The 22,244-nt window shown below is 42.5% G+C and overlaps 1 protein-coding gene across 1 annotated transcript in view; it reads right to left on the minus strand.

Annotated features, from left to right (window-relative positions):
* Nucleotides 1–22,244, minus strand: part of PREP (prolyl endopeptidase) — a 110,220-nt gene that overhangs the window by 70,054 nt on the left and 17,922 nt on the right. Inside the window, exons 3-6 of the mRNA XM_081094882.1 lie at nt 17,469–17,602; nt 16,254–16,384; nt 12,870–13,079; nt 6,764–6,885 (exon numbers count right to left, since the gene is read on the minus strand). Of these exons, the coding sequence (XP_080951008.1) occupies nt 6,764–6,885; nt 12,870–13,079; nt 16,254–16,384; nt 17,469–17,602 (597 nt within the window). The remainder of the gene's footprint in view (nt 1–6,763; nt 6,886–12,869; nt 13,080–16,253; nt 16,385–17,468; nt 17,603–22,244) is intronic.

Genomic DNA, 22,244 nt, shown 5'->3' on the forward strand with positions numbered 1-22,244 from the left:
TGAGCGAGTGTTGCTTTGTGAGTGCCAGGTCGGCGGTGCTGTTTCTCTGTAAATGGCCAGTGTACGTCATGGTAGCTCCTGTGTTGAATGTCTGCTCCCTGGTGATCAGTGCGCGTCATAGCGACTGGTTGGACACGTACCATATTAGCCTGTTATATATTAGTATATAGATACAGAGCAGCACGCCTCTAACTTTACCCACACCCAGCTCTTCAGTCTAGCTTCGTGACTGTTCTGCCTTCCCAGGTGTGCTGCTGAGATGTTCCTGCTGGCAGTCTCAGGCTCAATTACTGAAGTTAAGTCAAGAGGACAATGGTGTGTTTAAAATGACACACAAACCAAACATGGGGGAAATTCTGCCATGAGCCCCCAGACTCTGTATTATATAAAAATACTGAAATAGAATGGGTTACCATGACAGAAACATCTTCCATAAGGGCCAGTGCTCTGCTCTTTGCTCCTGAGTATCACTGGGTCCCCGCACAGTAGTGGACACAAAGCAAGGACTTACTAGGTATTTGGGGAATAAATGCATGAACTGTCCTGACCATGGAGAAGGCTGCTGAGCAATTACTATTCCAAGTGAAAACCATCCAATGAGTGAGGGGAGGGGAGGCAGAGTTCCCCGAGGAACATCTGCACGTTTCTGAGCACGTATGTTCTGTAGGCGAGGCTGGGTGCACACCAGGCCCAGAAGGTCTTCTGTGCATGAACCTCAGAAGGAGAGTAAGAAAATTAACATTCATGAGTGCCTATGGGGAGGCAAGCATCAGGCAACGCTTTTACGTGTTAATATATGTTAATATATATAAATGTGAACAAACATGTACATATTAACTCTAAGGGTCACAAGTGAACACATGAAAATGGCTTATAGACATTTAATGAATATTAAAAATTAGGATTACCTCTGTACCAAAAAACTGGTATAATAGAATTAAGTATAATGGAATTAAGTTCACAAAATAAGATTCAGCTAGATCATCAGAGAGAGGCAGGCTATTTTCTCCCTGGTCTTTTCTAAAGGGACTGAATACATTTTCAGAATCTTCATTCTAGAGCACCCTCTGCTGGGAAAGCGCCTCAAAATGCTTGATTTCTTTGTGTGTGTGTGTGTGTGTGTGTGTGTGTGTGTGTGCGGCACGCGCGCCACAATGCTCTACAAATCATTTTAAATAGTTTTTCTTTTCTTTTCTGTCCAAGAGAACCTTCTAAAATGACAATTTCTATCTTTCCATAATCACTGCCCTGCAACGAAAGCCTCAAGGTCACTATTAAATAACAACTGAGGCCACTGTTCTTCCAAGCCGAATGCTAGATACCTGCTGCGTGTTACCCCAGGGCCAGGAGGGTGCTGCTGGGAGGGGCTGAGAGGCGAGGCTGGTGGGAGGAGGGCAGTGGTGAACACTGCCTGCATTTCCATGGAGAACCCATGGATGTGGCTTTCCCTGGACCAAGAGGCACCGACAAGGTAGCTGGCCTCCAGTCACCTGAAAGGCCCCTGCTGAAAAGGGAGGGGGCAGGGGCAGGAGGCGCCCGAGAGGCACAACTCTCAGGGGAGCCCGACTGGGAGAAGCTCAGAGGGACAAATGTAAAAACACAGAAAGGTCCACCAGAAAGTTTATAACCCGCATCAGGGAATGGCAAAGCGCAGAGGTTCCCAGAATTGAGGGGATCTCACTACTGAAGGATGCCTAAGAGCTGGTGGCCTGCTGAGCAGCCAGAATCAATCAGCAAACAGCTCCCGATGAGCAAAAATCCTGTCCCCCTTCTCTGCCGCCTCCTCCCTGCATCAACACTGAAGACCAAAAGCCAGGGCGAATTCCAGAGGGGAGGGAGGCATGGGGGTCCGGCCATTGCTCAGGATGTCCCCACCTGTAAAACGTCATTTCCAAGTTCCAGTCTCATCACCCCCGAGTTTCTGCCTGTCCCTTCATCTTCCCTCCCTGCCAGTCCCCAAGCAACCACTGATCCGTCAATATCACTACATACTAGTTTGCATTTTCTAGAGTTTTATATAAATGGAATCTGACACTGTGTACTTTCTCTCCCAGCTTCTTCCACTGAGCATTAATAATTATTTTGAGATTTATCCACATGTTGTTAGGTGTGTAAACAGGCCATTCCTTTTTACTGCTGAGTAGTATTCCATTGCAGAGATATACCACAATTTGTTCACTTATGTACCTTTCAGTGGACATCTGGGTTATATCCAGTTTGGTTGCTATGACTATTCATGTCCACATCTTTGTATGGAAAAACAACCAAACAGATAAACAAACAAGGGGAAGAATTAAATAGTCCCTATCCCATGTGCTCCTCAAACCTGAGCTGGGGAGAGGGCAGCAGCATGCAAACTGGAGTTGATATCTGGTTTTAGACTGCAATGGAACTTTAGCCAAAAGTGGCCTGAAGGCCATGGGTTCTGCCAGGTGGAAGGTGGTCGTCCTGGGGAGAGATGAGTCATCAGCATCAATGGGAAGAGTAAAGGCTGCCTCCTGCCAGTAGCTTAGAGACTTGTCCAAGGTCACAAAGACCTGTCCAATGCAGGAAAGCGGGAGACATCTGCGAAAGAGGAGCTGAGTCATGAGGAAACAGCAACTAGGACACAAAGGGAATTCCCCGGTGAGCCTGATTGCAACAGCCAAAGGGAGGAGGGCGGCAGCAAGCCGGAGAATCACATACACCCACACGCTCGGCCCCCGCCCATGAGCGCCTCGCACTGCACCCACAACACCGGCGCTCCACATCCCCGTGATCTCAAATCCAGCAGCTCTGTTCTCACCCAGAAGCCTGCTGCAGGGTCTATGAGATGCTGTGATATATCCTCCCATCACAGACTTTCAGGGCTGAAAAGCCCCGAAGGAAACAAGGCTTGCAGGGATGAGGTGACTTGCCTATGGCCACCAGGTAGGACTAGAACAAAATTCTCCTGATTTCTGCTGCAGTACACCACCATCACTGTAACACGGGCTCTCCACTCAGAGATACTGTTAAATGTGTTCATGAAATACCAGGTTCAAAATGATGATCCTAAAAGCAACTGCCTGAAAAACAGAAGCAGCAATTGCGACACACGTATTTGGTGCATGGTTATGTAAAGGACTACTGCTTTTCTCTAGGATGTGGGTCACTAAATAAAGGCTGTTAGGAAACTGTTTGCTTCATTTCCAACCCATGTCCTGATTGCTCATCCGTACACCAATCATGGGTGACGCCGGTCTAGACAGTCAACAGCACACCAGCCTCTTGGATCCCCCTGGCTTTATCACACTCCTTTGCCAGGTATAAGAAACTCCCACATCAATATTTTTTTTTCCTTGATTTAGATTTTTCCGACCTGATACTGGATCATCAATTTAGGAGGGGCCTCAGGCTGCTGAAGGCTTCTACCTACAGAACTATAGTGCTCATGCTGAAATGACAGAGAGATCCTCTATGCAGCAAGAAGGTCCTCTCAGCGCAGAATGATCACACACAGCAGGGTGAGGGGGACGGGGACACTCACCTACGTCAGCCTGACCTGCCTAAGTCTCACAGACTTTCTTCGCACTATTCACTGATTAGGGTCCTGAGCCAATATCAAGTCCCTCAGGTCCCACTTTGTCCCTGTAGCACTTTTTTTAAAAAAACAACTTCAATTATTATTTCTGTTCAGTAAAGATGCATCTCCTCACTTACTGCCATTCTTTAAACAGTCATTGCTGTCGTTTTGTGTGGCCTCTTCCTCTGAGCAGAGACACAGAGCACATGGGTGTTAAGAAGATACAGAGGCCGGACATACCCAGCAGGCAGTTCCAGCCACGGACTTGCATGGTAACCGCCCCGGCAGGTATCCTATTTTGTCCATGCAATGGGATTGATCACTGCTTCTCAAGGTTGTGGCAAAGACTTCATTAGTCAAGTTATGTAGAGTGAACATCTATTGAATGAATGCTAGAAGGATCACTGAACTACTTAAATCTGGTTTTCTATTCAGTTGCCTAGCTAGCAGAATGGAATATACAGATGTTAAATGTTTATGTGATGTATCGCCCCTGTTATTTTAAAAAACTGCTGCTCATAACAGCATTATTCATAACAATGCTGCTGGAACAATTCACATGTCCATCGACGAATGAATGCATCAACAAAACGTGGTGCATACACTGATGAAATATTATCCAACTTTAAAAAGGAGGGAATTCTGACATATGCTATGACATGGACAAGGCTTAATATCATGCTAAGTGACATAGCTAGACACAAAAGGACAAAGACTCTATGACGACATTTATATGAGGCACCTAGAGTAGTCAAATACATGGAGACAGAAAGGAGCAGGTGGTTACCAGGGATCAGAGAGGAGGTGGGTGGGGATTTATTGCTTAATGGGAACAGTTTCAATTTTGCAAGATGAAGAAACTCCTGGAGGTGAATAGTGCTGATGGTTGCACACAGTGTTAACATACCTATTGCCATATTATACATACAATGAATAAACTAGCAAGCTTTATTTTATGTATATTTATCATGACTTCAAAAAGTATTGAACAAAAACTAGTTGCTTCAACCAAGTGCTAACAAAGAGATCTGAGCAACCAGAGTTGCATGTATTCCAGTTAAACTGTTTTCTTTTACACCAATTTGCTAAAATATACTCCTATTCTGGCATTTATTTTTAGTGTTCCTGTTATTGTATCAACCAAATAATTTTACTTTGATTAAAACAGGCCTGGTTCCATGAAATTATTAGCCTGGAAGGAAGAAATTTCTCCACAACAGCATGTTTTTGAATTTATGATGAGTCCAGAAGGAATAAAACTTGATTACTAAAATATGTTATTTTAGGTTTCCCCCCAAATAAAGGTAAAGAGAAGCACATGACCTAATGTTTTTAGGCTGTTTTGGTAGCATATTTTGTCTCCCTAATTGTTTCACTCAGATGAAAGTTAAAATCTATACTATTTTTTAAATAAATACATATCCAGAGTAAGCAGAAGCCTTAGGTATGAAGAAAAGCTGATATAAGAAGAAAATTTAGTGGGAACATACAAATAGAGTCAGAAGAACCATTAAAAACAAATGTGAGAAATATGGCAATAGTAACTATACAAGCAAAGCTTGTAGGGTAGGGAATTAGTAGAAAAGAAAAATCATTACAAAAGGGCAGAGTTTCAGGTAATAAAATATAAGTCCTATAGATTCATTTTTAACACAGTGTATTAAAGTCTGGCAAAGTTTTTCTGTAAACCTTTGTGGGCCTTGTGGCCTTCTGTGGCAACTACTGAACTCTGGTGCTGGAGGTTGACTGTAGTCACAGACACTACATAAACAAAGAGATGTGCTGTTCCAACAAAAATTTATTTACGAAAACTAGCAGCAGGTCAGATTTGGCCTAAGGGCAAAAGTGTGACAAGCCTTAGTCTAGAGAAACAAAATAAAGAAATAAAGGGAAAATTTGGAATAAGGTATATCAACCCACATGAACTAAAATACCATGGGTTCCTACTCTTTGCCCCAATGAACCAGAACCATGAGCAGAAGTTCAAATTTAAAATGTCCTTTTCTTACCAAATTTTTAATCATTTCTCAGAGAAGAGCTAAACGGCTCAATAAGCTAAAGTGTTTCTAGTGGATTCCTCATTCCCACTTAAAAATGGAATGATAGTCTACTTATAGTAAAACATTCAGAATGTTTTTCTTTCTTTCTTAAAAAATCCTTACCTGAGGATATGTTTATTGATTTTAGAGAAAGAGAGACAGAGAAACGTCAATGTGAAAGAGAAACATCAATCAATTGCCTCCCATATGTGCCCTACAAGGGCATTGAACCCGCAACCTGGGTATGTGCCCTGACCAGAAATCGAACCAAAACCTTTTGGGATACAGGACGATACCACAACCAACTGACCCACCTAGCCAGGCCTGTTTTTCTTTCTTTAAAAAAATATTTCTTAGTCCCCAGAAGTCAATTCACAACAGTAAATTCTTACTCTAAGCTTTTTCAATTGATTATCAAGATACAGAATAAAATCTAGGCCAGTAACTTCAAATATGTATCACTTCAATAGAGGTTGGTTATTATCAAGATCCCTAAGGAATGTATGAACTATCTATCTATAAGATGGGAAGGAATCGCCCAGCTGGCGTGGCTCAGAGGTTGAGCGCTGATACCATGCACAAGGAGGTCCCGGTTTGATTCCTGGTCAGGGCACATGCCCGGGTTTCAGGCTCAATCCCCAGTAGAGAGTGTGCAGGAGGCAGCCGATCAATGATTCTCTCTCATCACTGATGTTTCTATCTCTCTCTCTGAAGTCAATAAAAACATATTAAAAAAATAAAACAGGAAGATATCTAAAGAATACATATTTTAGTGTAAAAACTAGTAAACCATCTACACAAAGAGCACAACTGTGTAAAACAGGAAAACACACACTCTCTACATTCTCATTTGCATATGAAAGGAAAATGGATACTCTCCTCACCTCTAAGGAGGATTCCGAGTTTCACAATGTTCATGTTTCACTTTACGTTATTCTGTACTTATACATTTTTTACCATAAGCATGAATAACTTTTAGTATTAAGATTTTTATGTTGTTAAAAGGTTTATCATCAACTTCATTATTAAGAATAATTTTGAATGCCAATTTTTTTAACAAAAAGACTAGTCCCTCAAAGGACTTCTACCACTCATAAAGGTCATCATGAAACAAAGATATTTACATATACAATCCATGGGACATGGTCTTTTTGGGTAAAATTTCACAACAGTACAATACCTCAGCTCCACCCATCCATTTGGGCTCATCAGGAAACTCAGCACACAAAATATCTTCTGACTGATCAGTCCCCAAGACATGGTAGCAGAGCTTCTGGTGGAGGTTGCTGGACGTCTCTGTGCCTGGAAGAGTTAACAGTGTAGACTGAAACGCAGTGTGCAATTTTAAGAGAACCTATTCCACCCACTCTGTACTATGCTAGAATCCAAGTCACGTATCTGGTTGTAGAATATGAGGTTATTACATAAAAGTTAATCGTTTTTCTATATACCAGCAATGAGCAAACGGAATTTCAAACTAAACACAATACCACTTACATTAGTACCCCCAAAAGGAACACCTAGGTATAAATCTAACAAAATATGTATGAGATCTAGAGGAGGAAAACTATGAAAACTTTGATGAAAGAAATCAAAGAAGAGCTAAATAAATGGGGAGATACTTCATGTTTGTGGTCAGGAAGACTCAATATTGTCAGTTCTTCTCAACTTGACCTTCAGATTAGATCCAATCCCAGTCAAAATCCCAGCAAGTTATTTTGTGGATATTGACAAACTGATTCTAAAGTTTATGTGGAGAAGCAAAAACAAAACAAAACAAAACAACAGCCAACACAATATTGGAGGACTGACATTATCTGACTTCAAGACTTACTGTAAGTAATCAAGACATTGGTGCCATTGGCAAAAACAAACAGATCAATGGAATAGAGTAGACAGCCCAGAACCAGACCCACATAATACAGTCAACTGATCTTTGCTAAAAGAGCAACAGTTATACAATAGAGAAAAGATAATTTTTTCAACAAACAGTGGATATCCACATGTAAAACAATCTACACACAGACCGGACACACTTCACAAACATGGACTCAAAATGGACCACAGCCCTAACTCTACGTGCAAAACTATAAATATCCTAGACAACAACACAGGAGAAACCTAGGTGACCGTGGGTTTGGTGGTGACTTTCTGGATACAACACCAAAGGCACAATTCATGAAAGAAAGAACTGAGAAGCTGACCTTCATTCAAAGCAGCCGTGGGCAAACTACGGCCCGCGGGCCGGATTCGGCCCGTTCGGCTGTTCTATCCGGCCCGCGGAGCCGAAAGAGCGGAGGGTTCTCTTGCTCTCCCCTCTGCTCCTTCACCAGCAGCAGTGTTAACATGGCAACGTCGGGAAACACGGCCGCAGCTCCTCCTTCTGAGTCCAGTTTAAGAACCCATTGTGGCCCTCGAGTCAAAACGTTTGCCCACCCCTGAATTAGAGCCATCTGCTCTGTGAAAGGTACTGTCAAAGACATGAAAAGACAAGCCACAAAGTGGGAGAAAATATTTGCAAAAAACATATCTGATAAAGGACTGTCATCCCAAATACACAGAGAATTACTAAAACTCAACAATGAGGGGAAAAACCACCTGATTAAAAAAATGGGCCAAAGACCTTAACAGACAGTAAGAGATGGCAAATAAGCATATGCAAAGATGTTCCACATCATAGGTCATCAAGAAAACGCAAATAAAACCGAGATATCATTATCAGAATGGCCACAATCCAGAGCATGGATGACACCAAATGCTGATGAGGATGTGGAGCAATAGGAACTCTCATTCATTGCTGGTGGGAATGCAAGATGGCACAGCCACTTTGCAAGACAGTTCGGCAGTTTCTTCCAAACCTAAACATACCTCTACCACATGATGCAATAATCACACTCCTTGGTATTTACCCAAAGGAGTTGAAAACTTATTTATGTTGATGCAAAAACCTGCACACAAATGTTTATAACTGCTTTATTCATAATTGCCAAAACTTGGAAGCAACCAAGATGTTTTAGGTGAGTGCATAAATAAACCGTGCTACATCTAGACAATAGAATATTATTAAGCACTAAAAAGAAATAAACTATCAAGCCATGAAAAGACATGGAGCAATTTTAAATGCATATGACTAAGTGAAAGAAGCCAATCTGAAAAGGGTAGATAGTCGATGTCAACTAAAGGCATTCTGGAAAAGGCAAAACTACAGAGATGGTAAGATCAGTGGTTGCCAGGGGTTAGGAGGGAGGGAGGATGAAGAGGTGGAACAGAGGATTATCAGGCAAGTGAAACTACCCTGGTATAATACCACAATGGTGGATACATATCGTTACGCATTTGTGTGAACCCCTGGAATGTAACACCATAACCTGAAGTCTAATGTAAATAATTGCTCTGGGGTGATTATGATGTGTCCATGTAGGCTCATCAACTGTACCACTGTGGTGGAGATGCTGATAATGGGGGAGGCGATGCCTGTGTGGGGGCAGGGGATGTATGGGAAATCTCTGTACTTTGTGCTCAATTTTGCTGTGAACCTAAAACGGCTCTAAAAGCGAACTATTAAAAAAAAAAAGTTAAGAATCAGTTGAGTATCATCTGGAAGTAATTCACAACATATCTGCTGATTCTTTGAGGCTGTTTTAAGACTGAACTATTTTTATTTTATTCTGAAAATGTACCAAGCTTTCGGAACAATGAAGGAAAAGATAATACCACGACACACAGTGTAATATTCAGATCTTATGTCATAGAAGTGTACACTTGAAATCTCTAGGATCCTATTACCCAACATCACCCCAGCAAATTTAATGAAAAAAAACACAAAACACCACCACCTCAGAGCACTTGGTGACTTTCCCAGGGCTTTCTGGGAACACCGGTAAGAAGTGCGCCGTCAGAACCACTCAGCGTTTCTGCACGGGCTCCAGCACTCACCCTAAGTGGCTGCTGAGGTTCTCTGGACAAGAGGCCAGCAACTGACAGCTGGGAGGGACTGGCTTTCTTAGTTCAATCGCAATTACTATGGTTGCCACTGAAAGTGGAGGGTAACTGAAAATTTTCATGTTTTTCACAAGTTAACTTCATAACATTGTTCTCTAACAAGAAATGGCCAGTTACATGCTCTTTTGATCTCCCAGAACTTGGAAATAGCCAACAATTTCTAGCCCACTGGCACTCTCAATACAGACACAGAGGTCTTTCTTTAGCCAACATTCTTGATTTAAAAACCTCTTAGCTCCTCTTGTAGATCCCTGGTGAATTCAGAGAAAGGTAATGAGTAGTATAATCAAAGGCAGCAGACGGTAAACATAGCCAAAAGAAATGAAAAGTGTTAAGCCTTATTCCCAATTCAACAGGGAGGGGGAGGCGGTAGACAGAAAGGAGAGTATAACTAAAGATACAGCAGGTCATGAAAAGGCAGGGGTCCTCAAACTACGGCCCACGGGCCACATGCGGCCCGCCGGGTGTTTTTGCCGCCGCTGCCTGTCCTGCTTAGCAGCCGACTCGTCCCGGGCCCACAGTGCGCATGTGTGGAATGTCTGAGGGACAGTGAACTGGCCCCCTGTTTAAAAAGTTTGAGGACCTCTGTGATAACGGGACAACAAGCACTTGCCAGGCCCAGGCTCTGAAAAAGGTACCCGAGACTCTGCATCCCAGCTCCACATCTCTAACAAAGGGACCGTAAAACCCACCCGTCAAGACCAGCCAAGAAACATGAGAACGCTATACCTCGAGTGGAATATGGAGTGGCATAAAGACGCTGATGCCGACAGCCTGTACCAGCAAGGTATAAGGCACAGGACCCTTCCTGTCTGGGAAGATGAGGAGTGAAGGGGGAAAGAAAGAGGGACCACTGAACACAACAGGATCTTTGTGAAACTGAAGAGGAGAAGAATAGGTGTGTATGGGAAGTTAACAAGAAGAAAAGTGTTAAGACAAATGCAGCCAACAGGAGACTGTAACTTCTGACCCGGGGAAAAGATCAATGATGATTGCAGCAGAAAAATTTTATAATCACTCAACATCATTAAATAAGTTGGTTTTACGAAAAAAATCCATCTTCTCCATGAACCCCCTGGGACATAGAACACATTTGTGAAAGACTGATTGCAATAGTGGCCTCAATTTTTCACAGTTCCCAGTATCCCCTTGAATAGGGGATGGTAAACAGAATGCAGGGAAGTGACAGTATGACAGTAGCAAGCCCAGGCATCTAAGAAGTTGTGCCTTTCAGCTCTCCCTCTTGGAATCCTGCTGAGCTGCCATGCAAATTAGCCTGCTAGAGGATGAGAGACCACATGGAGCAGAGCCGAGGCCTCAGACATGTAAAAGAGTCAAGCCAACTGACCTGCAGCTGACCACAGACAGACACATGATGAACTCAGCTAAGCCCAGAAGAACTGCCTGGACAACCCATAGACTCAAGCGAAATAAATGGTCGTTATTCTAAACCACTGAGGTTCGGGGTGATCTCTTATACAACAAAGTTACGTGGTACAACGTTCTTTGAGGAATCCTGGCTCTATTCCAGGGGTGGGCAAACTTTTTGACTTGAGGGCCACAATGGGTTCTTAAACTGGACCGGAGGGCCGGAACAAAAGAATGAATGGAGTGTTTGTGTGAACTAATATAAATTCAAAGTAAACATCATTACATAAAAGGGTACGGTCTTTTTTTTTTTAGTTTTATTCATTTCAAACAGGCTGGATCCGGCCCGCGGGCCGTAGTTTGCCCACGGCTGCTCTAGACCAAGCATGTTAAACTCAAAGGCTAACACAGGCCAAATAAACACGGTTTAAGTTCATGTGGGCCGCAAAAAAAAACTTCCATTTTCATAGAAATATAGGTTTATTTCGATAGACATGCTGAACACAAAGGGCTGAAATAAATGAGTAATCATTAACATAAATAGAACATTTTAATAAAAATTAATATTTTTTCTTGAACATTAACTTACTAGGCACTGAATAACTGCACAAATTAATAGGTGTAATGCAAATAAACCTATTGTTCTTGTTCTTCGAAAGCGAAATATTTCCTGTTGTACACACCAAACAAGTCAGTCCAAGACTAATAATGTGGCAATCGGTTGCTAAAATATTTGCTGCTAGTATTAGTGGAGAGAAATGGTGCGCCTGCACGTAAAGCGCATAAGGGAAATGAATGCAACACGATTATAGTAATCTGTCATTAGCGAACGTTGTAGTTCATTATTAATAACTAGAGGCCCAGTGCACGAATTCGTGCATGAGTGGGGTCCCTCACTCTGGCCAGCCATTGGGGCTGATCAGCCAGGGGGAGGGGCTGCAGGAGGTTGGCCACCCTGATGGGGGCTATCAGGCCAGCTGGCTGGGGCAGGAGCCGGGGTTGTGGGAGGTTGGCCGACTGGCTGTGGGAGCACACTGACCACCAGGGGACAGCTCCTGTGTTGAGCATCTGCCCCCTGGTGGTCAGTGCATGTCATAGCGACTGGTTGACTGGTCGTTCGGTCACTTAGGCATATATATGTGTGTGTGTATATATATATACACACACACATATATATACACACAGACACACACACACACACACACACACACCACACACATACTAGAGGCTTGGTGCACGAATTCATGCACATTGAAAGGAAATTAATTAGAAGAATGATTCATGCGGTAATTACGTTACTACAAAAAATTACGTCAATAGTATATATAATATAGCATTATAAAATTAAAACATGTGTGAGATTGGTACCAGTGAGAACTTTATATGTATCACACATGTGCGAGTCAATGTTTATTTTTAAATTGCCATTGCGCATCATATGTACTGGCCGATTGGACGGTTGATGAATAAATCGCGATGTGGTTCACGTTGAATGTCAACTAAAACAACTAAATTCACGCTTGACAATGACAGATCGAAACACACATGGGATTGGTGCCAGTGAGAGCTTTACATGAATCACACAAGGGTGAGTCAATGTTTATTTTTAAACTGCCAGTGCACATCATATGTACCCGCTGGTCAGTCAGTGGGTCGGACGGTCGGTCACTTAGCCTTTTATATATATAGATAGATTATGTATAACAGGATATTGTAAAAATTAAGTTACGGAATTTTTATTACAACATTTCTTACATACTGTTTATTGGCTGGGTCCCAAAAATATTCGCTGTGGGCCACAAGTTAGACATGCTTGCTCTAGACCAAACGGTCAGGGATTAGTTTTTCTTTTAAAGTTATGGGAGTCACACTTCTATTTAATAAAAAAAGGTGCTTTCACCTAAGTCTTAACGTACCATCACTTTTTCCATCTTGTTGGGGGTAAGAGTTGTAGAACATTCCCTTCCCATCATGGGTCCAGGCCATACAGCTGAACTTGACTCTTTCGAGCACATCTGGAAGCTCTTTAGCACCATCGACTTTCATAAACTTGATTGTCACCCAGTCGGAGCCACTGGCACTCAGACCATAGGCAAAATATTCACCGTCTTCACTGAATGCATAGCCTGTGGAACATAGGAGCAATCAAACAGTGATGGGGACACAGTGCCTGGCCCTGCTCACTGCCCTTCACTGCTCCACAACACTCTGTCATACACGGAGGCAGACTGTGGTAGTGAGGAACTCTGAGGGCCAAGCCCATGTCTTACAGGCATTTGCCTTATGACCTTAAGCAAGTCTTCATTTCTTCATCTCTAACATGAAGTGTTGGATTCTAAGCCCACTAAGTTGTTTCCATTTTTTAATTTCTATCAGTTAAAAGCAGAGCTCATCTTGGATTTTCAGCACATTTTATTTACACTCTAAAGGAGCGGTTCTCAACCTGTGGGTCGCAACCCCTTTGGCGGTCAAACGACCCTTTCACAGGGGTCGCCTAAGACCATCCTGCATATCAGATATTTACATTACACTCATAACAGTAGCAACATTACAGTGATGAAGTAGCAACGAAAATAATTTTATGGTTGGGTCACAATATGAGGAACTATATTTAAAGGGCCAGAAGGTTGAGAACCACTGCAAAGGGAACAAGTAAGGAACAAGGAAACTGCCTTTGGAGTAATGATTGAATTAGGACACACACCATGAAACAGAACTAAATTGGAGTCATTAGGTAATTTTGGGGATGGATTCCAAACTATCTGAGTTCATTCTTTACAACCCCGTTTTCTGAGCATCACTGGCACTCGATTATCGCCCATACCATCCGAACACCACCAGCCCAGGCAAATAAGGCCTGAGGGTTTGCAATGAAGGATCTCACGCGGTCCACATACCAAAAGTGGCCGTGGAAAAGGAAGAAAAGCAACACCATCTATGGACTACTCTGCTGTCCAATTCTTTAGGGACAAGAGAGATAGATCATTGTCATCACTATGGAATGTTTCCTGACAAATATAGCAGCTTTCATCATTGTGAATTATCATTATGGTACAGCATTTGGTACCAGACACCAACACCAGGAATTTCCTCTTAGGATGTTTGCTGAACTTTACCTGGGGGAGGGGGGGGGGGGGGAGGGCTTGTGGAAATTATTCTAAGAAACCCAACTATTTTCAGAGGTTTTCTACTATTTTTACATGAGACCTCTATTAATGGGAAATATGTCTAAAACTTCAAAAAGCCTACTTATTAATCACTTACAATTCCTTTAAAATATCCAGGCTCATAAGTATGTAATTGCAGAAAAGAATCTAGAAGATGATGGGGAGAAAATATTCACTTTCCACTCTATATAACATTGTAGTGTTTGAATTAGCTATACAGAATTAGAAAATTTTCAGAAAAATTCCAAATAAAAATTTGGATTTCAAATTACATTAATTTTATTTTTGTTAATCCTCACCCAACGTAGTTTTTCCATTGATTTCTAGAGAGAGTGGAGGAGAGGGGAGAGACAGAGAGAAACATCGATGTGAGAGAGGCACATCAATTGTTGCCTCACACAGGAGCCTGCACCTGAGGTGCATGCCCTTGACCAAAACTGAACCCATAAACCTTCAGTCAGCAGGCTGGCACTTTATCCACAGAGCCAAACCAGCCAGGGTTCAAATATGTATTTTAAAAATATATATACTAGCTGTAGCTGGTTTGGCTCAGTGGATAGAGCGTCTACCTGCAGACTGAAGGGTCCTGGGTTCGATTCTGGTCAAGGGCACATGCCCAGGTTGCAGGCTTGATCCCGGGGGGGGGGGGGGGGGGTGGACGGACGGTGCAGAAGACAGATGATCAGTGATTCTCATCTTTGATGTTTCTATCTCTCTCTCCCTCTCCCTTCCTCTCTGAAATCAATAAAAATACACTTTTTAAAAAATGTATATACTATCAAAAGAATCTGAATGTTTACCTCCCATACTGTAATTTCCCTATAATACCACTGTCAAACACCCAATCCAGGTCCCATGTTGAATTTTCCTTTTCATCCATCCGGACATGAAGATGGCAACAATTCCATAAAAAAGTTACTAGGATGAATTATCAAAGTGAGAAGTGAGACTCTGTTATAATGAAGTCTTTCTGGATGAGTTGCAAGATAGACCTTTGCTAAAACTAAATGAATCCTACACAGGGTACATTATTGCACAGAACAAGTATATTAATAAGTTCATTTAACTCCAAGTTCCAATTCATGGAAGAATACTCTTATTAAGCTGGCTGGCATCTTATTACTTTCAATACCAGTTAGTAAAGAATCATCATTTACATTCACAGCCCATTTGGAGAGAGGGAACCACTAAATGACTGAATGCCTTTATTTTTATTGTAAGGGCAATTTTGGTCAAGGGCATTTTTATTTTTATTCTAAGGGTTCTTGCACAGATCTGTTTAATTCCCACCTAACTGATTATAGGACTTCAGTGTTCCAACTGCTCAATTCTGTAGGACTGAACCTACACCTGTGCTTTCTTAATAAAACAGAAGATGAGCCAACTGCACTAAAAACATCTTGAATGCTACCAAGATGTGGTTCTCAGAGGATATAGTTATTAAACCATAGAACCACAAATTTCCTGACCCTAGGACTAGTGTTTATGGCACAAACCGGGGGTAATCGCTATGGCCTGTGGAGGAGGTTATCTTTGGGACAGGATTATTTAGGAGACATATAGCAACTGTAGGCTAAACTTACTCAGTTTTTAAACTTGCACCTTTAGAGGTCAGGGTACCAAGTTGTCCAATTTTTACAAGCTGGTATGTTTTTACTTTTAATTCTAACATACTAACAATTATCTAAATTTTAAAACTCTTAATCAGTTCCCCCCACCGCACCCAAGAAAAGGGATCTTGCAAATAGTCCTTCCTATTTTATATTTATAGTTGAAACATTCTTTGTATAACTTAAATGTCTTACAGAAGAGGATTGTGTTTCTAATCACAGATAGTTCTCAGGGATATTATGGGAAATGAAGAAGATACTTCAGGGTCTCAGAAGCCCTAGGCGCTAATTTGAGGCCAGTGACAAGTATTCTCCAGATCTGCTTCATGCCATCAGAAGGACACGTGATTACTCACGTGTTCTAAACATACTGTGCAAAAATAGCTCTCCTGACATTGCGTGTGCATCTGTTCTGCAATGGGTCCACGCTCTGTCTGGTATTTCCGAGGTGAGGTGACTGCTCCAACACAGAGCTTGGCGTGGGGGCCTGGGACTCCCGGGGGCCTGGCTGTGGAGCACTCACCTCGTAGCGCCACGGTGCCATCATCGGAGAGTACGTTGGGGTCTAGGAACACTCTGGCTTCACCCTCTAAGGAATCCTGTACATATAATACTCGCTGGTTCTGCAAACCTGTATTGTAAAAATAGAAATACCTGCGGAACAGAGACAGTCTTTATTTAGCTGTGGAGTTTTCTATTTGTGGAGTAAAACCAAATGCACATAAGCAAAACACACACACACACACACACACACACACACACAGGTACAGCAGCAAATGGGACATGGGGACTAGGTTATAGGTCCCACCATCTCCCCGTACCTAGAGTTTACCTGAATTGCTTTAAATATTCAAATCCTGCACCTTAACTAAACATAGACAAAGACTTTTATTTGCTAATAAAAGGCAGCTGGTTAGGGGTCGGCAAACCTTTTCTGAAACGGGCAAGACTGAAAATATTTCAGGCTTTGTGGCCACACATCTCCGCTGCTACTACACAACTGTGAGTTTGTACAGAAGTCGCCACAGACAATATATAAATGAATGGGCATGGCTGCGTGCCATTTAAACCTCCTTTATAAAAGCAGGTGGTGGGCAGGGCTTGGCATGCAGATCCACTTTGCTGATCCTTGGGGGGAAAAGGGATAGTAAATTATTGATGATACTTCCAATGAGGCTTAAAAACCTAACTAGAGAATATGTTTGAGTGAGTGTAAGAAAACAAGGGAAGCAAATTATTAGGTTCTACTTCCTGGACAATTTTCATTTTTGCATAGAAGAAATGCATATAATAAAATCTTTTCAAGTAGTATAAACCAAAGATAATTAAATTTTAGAGGCAAACAAGTCTCCATTGTTATTTATGAATCATGCAATCTCACCAATTACTAGCCATAAGAAAACAATAGTTTTTTACACTCTAGATTTCGTCGTAGGACATATCTATACTAAATTTCTTTCTTTGTTTTTCTTTTTTTGTGTGTGTTTGATTATGCTCGTTGTTGGTTTTTTTTAAATTTATTTTTAATTATAGGGACATCTACTAAATTTCTTAATCCTTACTTGAAGAATCTGGACAATAGACCAAAAGATATTCTCATATTTAAGCATAGAAATGAATCCATTTTATAATGGATTAATTTGATAAACTGGTAAGTTATTCAGAACTTGTTTTAACATTTAAGAACGCATTCAATTAGAAAAGTGAAATGAAATTAAGTGAAAGCAACGTCACGTACCGCTTTCCTTTCTTGAAGTGGCAACTATACTTGGGATAGTCATACAGCTCAGTCATCCTCTCCTTGTATAAACCTCGGATGGGGCACTGCTCAAGGAACGGCACAGTGATCTTGTTCTGAGCCTCCACAAAAGCCTGCAGAAAAAGGTAAATGGCCCGAGAAAGTCAGATACAAAATTTACCATGAGACATGTTATACTTTAACTTGTATCTGAGAGATGCAGCAATTCCACTTCTGGGACTAGATCCAAAGATGTTGAAGAGATATTACCTACAAGAGCCAAGATATAGAAATGACCTAAGTGTCCACTGATGGATCGAATGGATAAAGAAAATGTGATCAATACGTGTGTACAGTGGAATATTACTCAGCCACAAAAGGGAGGAAATTCTGCCATTTGTGACAACGTGGATAGACCTTGAGTGCATTATGCTAAGTGAAATGAGTCAGCAGAGAAAGACAAACACTGTATGGTCTCACTTATATGTGAAACCTAAAAAAAACCCCCACACAAACATTCATAGAAAAGAGATCAGATGTGTGGTTCCCAAAGGCAGGGAGGTGGGGAGGGAGGGGGAAAGAGGGAATTGGATAAATGTGGACAAAGGTACAAACTTCTGTTATAAAATAAGAAGTATCAAGGATGCAATGTCCAATATGATGACTATAGTTAACACTGCTGTATGACATATATAAAACAGTTGTTAGGAGAGTTAATCCTGAGTTCTCATCACGTATTTTTTTCTTTGTATCAATATCAGATGATAGATGTTAACAAAATTTAACGTGGTAATCATTTCACAATATATGCGTAAGTCAAGTCATTATGCTGAATACCTTAATCTTACACAGAACTGGAGGAGGGGGTAGACTAAAAAAATGTAACAGTGGAAGCATATTTTCCCTCCATAAATAATAACGAATATTTACAGGCACAAGCTTCGTACCAGGCAAGTATTAACTCATTTGGAACTCACAATCGAAGTTCTTTAATTAGCCCACCTCTGTGGATAGGGAAACTGAGTCTCAGAGGGGTTAAAAAGCTGCCGGCATCATGCAGCGAGGCAATGGCAGAGCTGGCTCCTGCGAATCCATGCTCTTAAGAGCACGCTCAGATCACACACAGCCAGGAAACCACACTCACACTGTGCTGCTTAGTCAGCACCTGGGGTCCCAAACATCAGAGTTAAAGATACAAGGTTAGAGATACCTAGGCGCTATTTTTATCAATTTTGTTTTTGACTTACTATCTTTCTAAGACCTACTACCTTGTCAACTTCACTAATATTTTTTAAAATTGGAAAATGAGTGGCAGTGAATAAGAATATCTATAATACATGGTTTCTATGTAGAGCAGGCGATGGCCTGCAGGAAGGCAGGGGAGCCTGCCAGAGTAGTTTTTTGCAACAGACCAGTTGTAGCCAAGCATACCCTGTTGATAACTAAGCAGTTAGAAAGTAGCTTTTGATTTTTGTTACAAAATGGATACATAGTTGCAAAGCCACTCAAGAGGCAGCATTTTGGAGATTACTAAGCATGTGCAGGAGCATTACCCGATTTCATGGGGGAAGGAAAGCCATGCCTACCTGGCAGACATGGCAATGGAGGTAGGTGGTCAGTCGCCGATCAAGGTCATGCAGTGAGTTAGCAATAGCTCTGCATTACTTTATTCCAGACATTGTGACTGAAGCTGAACAGTGACCGGAGCTGACTCCATGTCTGATGTGGGGTGTGGAGATGAAGCAGACCCACCCAGGGGATAAGGGGGGCAGCCTGGGTCTCCTCTGACTTTCTCCCGCTTGGGCTGAGCAGGACAGGCACCTTGGGGTGCTGGACCACCAATAAGAATTTAGTAAGAACCTAGGGTGCCTCAGCACTAATCCGGGATTGTGAAAGGAGGGGGGACAAGTCTAAGACCAGCTCCCGTGAGAGCAGAAGCCACATGGAATGGCTGATATCTAAGAGCAGGAATGGCCATTACAGTGGGAGTGAGATGGGGAAAATGGGCACAGCGCACGGTAATGTGTAGTTTTGATAGCGATTTCCCAGAAGGGCCTGACCCTGCCCTCTGAGGAGGGCGCCACAAACTTCATCTCTCGTCCTCTGGTTTGTGTGTGGATGAGGCTGCATCCAGGCCTTCTCCTGGCTGCAGGACAGCCTGGCTTTAGGAGGACTTGGTGAGTCCAAGAGTCACAGATTGCCGGGGGGTTTTCCTTGGAAAGGTGGAACTGTGTTCTCTGATCATGTCTCAATTCTGCGTTGCTTCTCTTACATGTCTCGTGGCACAATCACAACTGCTGCAACAGAATCCATCGCAGGCTAAAGCAGACACATGGCTCTTCCCGTTTAAAATGATCGTAAAACTGTTAGGCCAGGTATAACAATGCCACCAAATACCCACATAACTCTAGGATTATTACACCCAATTCTGTCACCTCCCACCCACAAGTGTTAGGCAATGACTGTAAACAGAGCAGCGTTTAAGGACTGCACCCTTCCAAGTCAAATACCTAGACGCAAAACCAAACAGTGTTCAAATTCCTCCACGTCTGAAGTTCTTTCACAGTAAACAGCTTTATAACTCGGGCAAATCCTTGTCCTGAAGGTGGTGGGAAACTTTCTGTAAAGGGGCTTTGTGAAAGCTGGGGTTCCACAGAATGCCAATAAAATTCCTGGCATTTTAACCAGGAAAATACCTTCTTGCTCATTTATGGATTTAATAGTCTGGTTTCTTGGTCTAAAAATTAGAACAAATTTGGGGGAAAGGTTAAAGGAAGGAACCTGGAGGAATTACATGATGATAGAGAAGCAGGCTGGGGAGAACTAAAATGCTCTCCGTTCCTCAGATGTTTTAGCATCTGAAGTCACTCTTCACGATGTTATCAAAAGAACCGAAACCTGAGAGCACACCTGCAGCAAAGCCTCTAAATTTTAGAGGCTTTTGAAAAGGATCAACAACAGTTCAGATGCTATAGCTATGGATGAATCCGAACACATTTTCCCAAGAAAAGCTGCTCAAAACAAAGAAATCCTGGTCATATATCATTAGAAAACTTCAAAGCAAAGGGAAGTTTCCATTATGCAAGATGAATAAATTCCAGAGATCTCTGTGCAATATGGTGCCTATGGGTAACGATACTGTATTGTACATATAAAATTTTAAGAGGGTGGACCTCAAGTAATTTAATTCTTACTATTAAAGAAAAAAAAATGCAAAGTGCCTCGGCAGAGAGTCGCAAGGTGTGGGAGCTGGAGATTCCTTTACCCCAACTGCCTTCAGGAAGAATTTTTTCAAGTTGTCCTCACGTGTCCTGTATTTCAATCCACAAAATACCTCGAGTCCTCTGACAAGTACAATTCTTACATATGTAATAAAAATGATGCACAGTTACTCATTACACACACACACACACACACACCCCAGCTTGACTATATAACATGGAATTACAAAGATGAATTAAGGATAAGAATAAGTGCTACAGGAGAACAAATGAAGGGGACACTACTTCCAGGATAAGGCGGGGCGGGCTGGGGTAGAGGCCATGTCAGGACGACCAGGAGGGAGCTCCAGGCAGAAGACCAACTCGGGCACCAGTATCCACCTCCAAATACCAATAAAAGCTGGGGTAGTGCTATCTACATCCCACTGCTGCAAACTACAAGTGTGTGTGTGTGTGTGTGTGTGTGTGAGAGAGAGAGAGAGAGAGAGAGAGAGAGAGAGAGAGAGAGAGAGAGAGAGATGACTGTTTAAGCAACTATCAGGGGGCTCTGAGAAAGGCAGTGTGGGTGTCACACATGGCCTGAAGAACACCAGGATCCCACCAGTCCCGGTGGCCAGAGGGGAAGCACACTTGCACACCCTCCCCCTCCTTGCTGGAAGTTTAGCAGGATCTGGAAGGGCAGGGATAACCCCATAAAAAAAGTCAAAAGGTGGCAAAACTGATCCCTGAGGCTGCAGGACCCAGGGCCAGGAGGGCCGAGCAGCCACACAGAAAACTGGAGGTCGGTCATGTCAAACAGAACGTCAGAGGCAGTGGCTTTAGGAAACATGCCTAGACCCTGAGACTATAAATGGGATAATGCATGTTATCAGACTAATATGAGGACTCATTACTTCAAAGAGAAAAGAGTGCCCCTTATTTTCCAGTTCTCACTGAATATTTTAAAAAATCAGCGGTCCACCAGACAACAAAGGAATCCTTAAAGCCCAAGCAGTACTGTGACCGCAATGCCATTAACCTCAACTGAGTGAGGTGCCTTTCTCTCCCTGGCCTCCCCGCCTCCCCCAACCCCCAACTCATTTCCAAAGAGGAGAAATACCAATTCTAATCTGTGAAATCTGGAATTCATTGGGCTTGTCTTTTAACTTCAAAACCCCAGAATGTCTGCGTTCTGAGAACACCTGCTCTCAGGTAAGGGAAGCTCCTGGCGCTTCCAGCTGCACATACTTAGCAGACCAGGTGTCTCCCACCCTCTTGCCTGTCCCCATCTGGGCAAACCAGTCCCCTCACCGGGGCTAGTAACTTCTGTCAAGCAGAAGGGAGCAGAAACCTGCATTTTGACCTGAGATTCAGCCTTGTTCTCAAATCTCGTCACTAGCAGGGAGCTCATTCTAAGCTGGAACTTGGGCCCCACCAGCTCTGTTCTTCAGTGTATATACCACTGACCAGAAACTCGGCCAGGAGGGAGGGGAGGTGCACCCCAAATCCAAACCTAACTAAAAACCCAATCATGAAAAAGTTAAACACATACGCATCCTCTCTTAAATAATTCCTG

The sequence above is a fragment of the Myotis nattereri genome (assembly GCF_964212035.1).
Source record: "Myotis nattereri genome assembly, chromosome: 6".
Taxonomy (NCBI): Eukaryota; Metazoa; Chordata; class Mammalia; order Chiroptera; family Vespertilionidae; genus Myotis; species Myotis nattereri.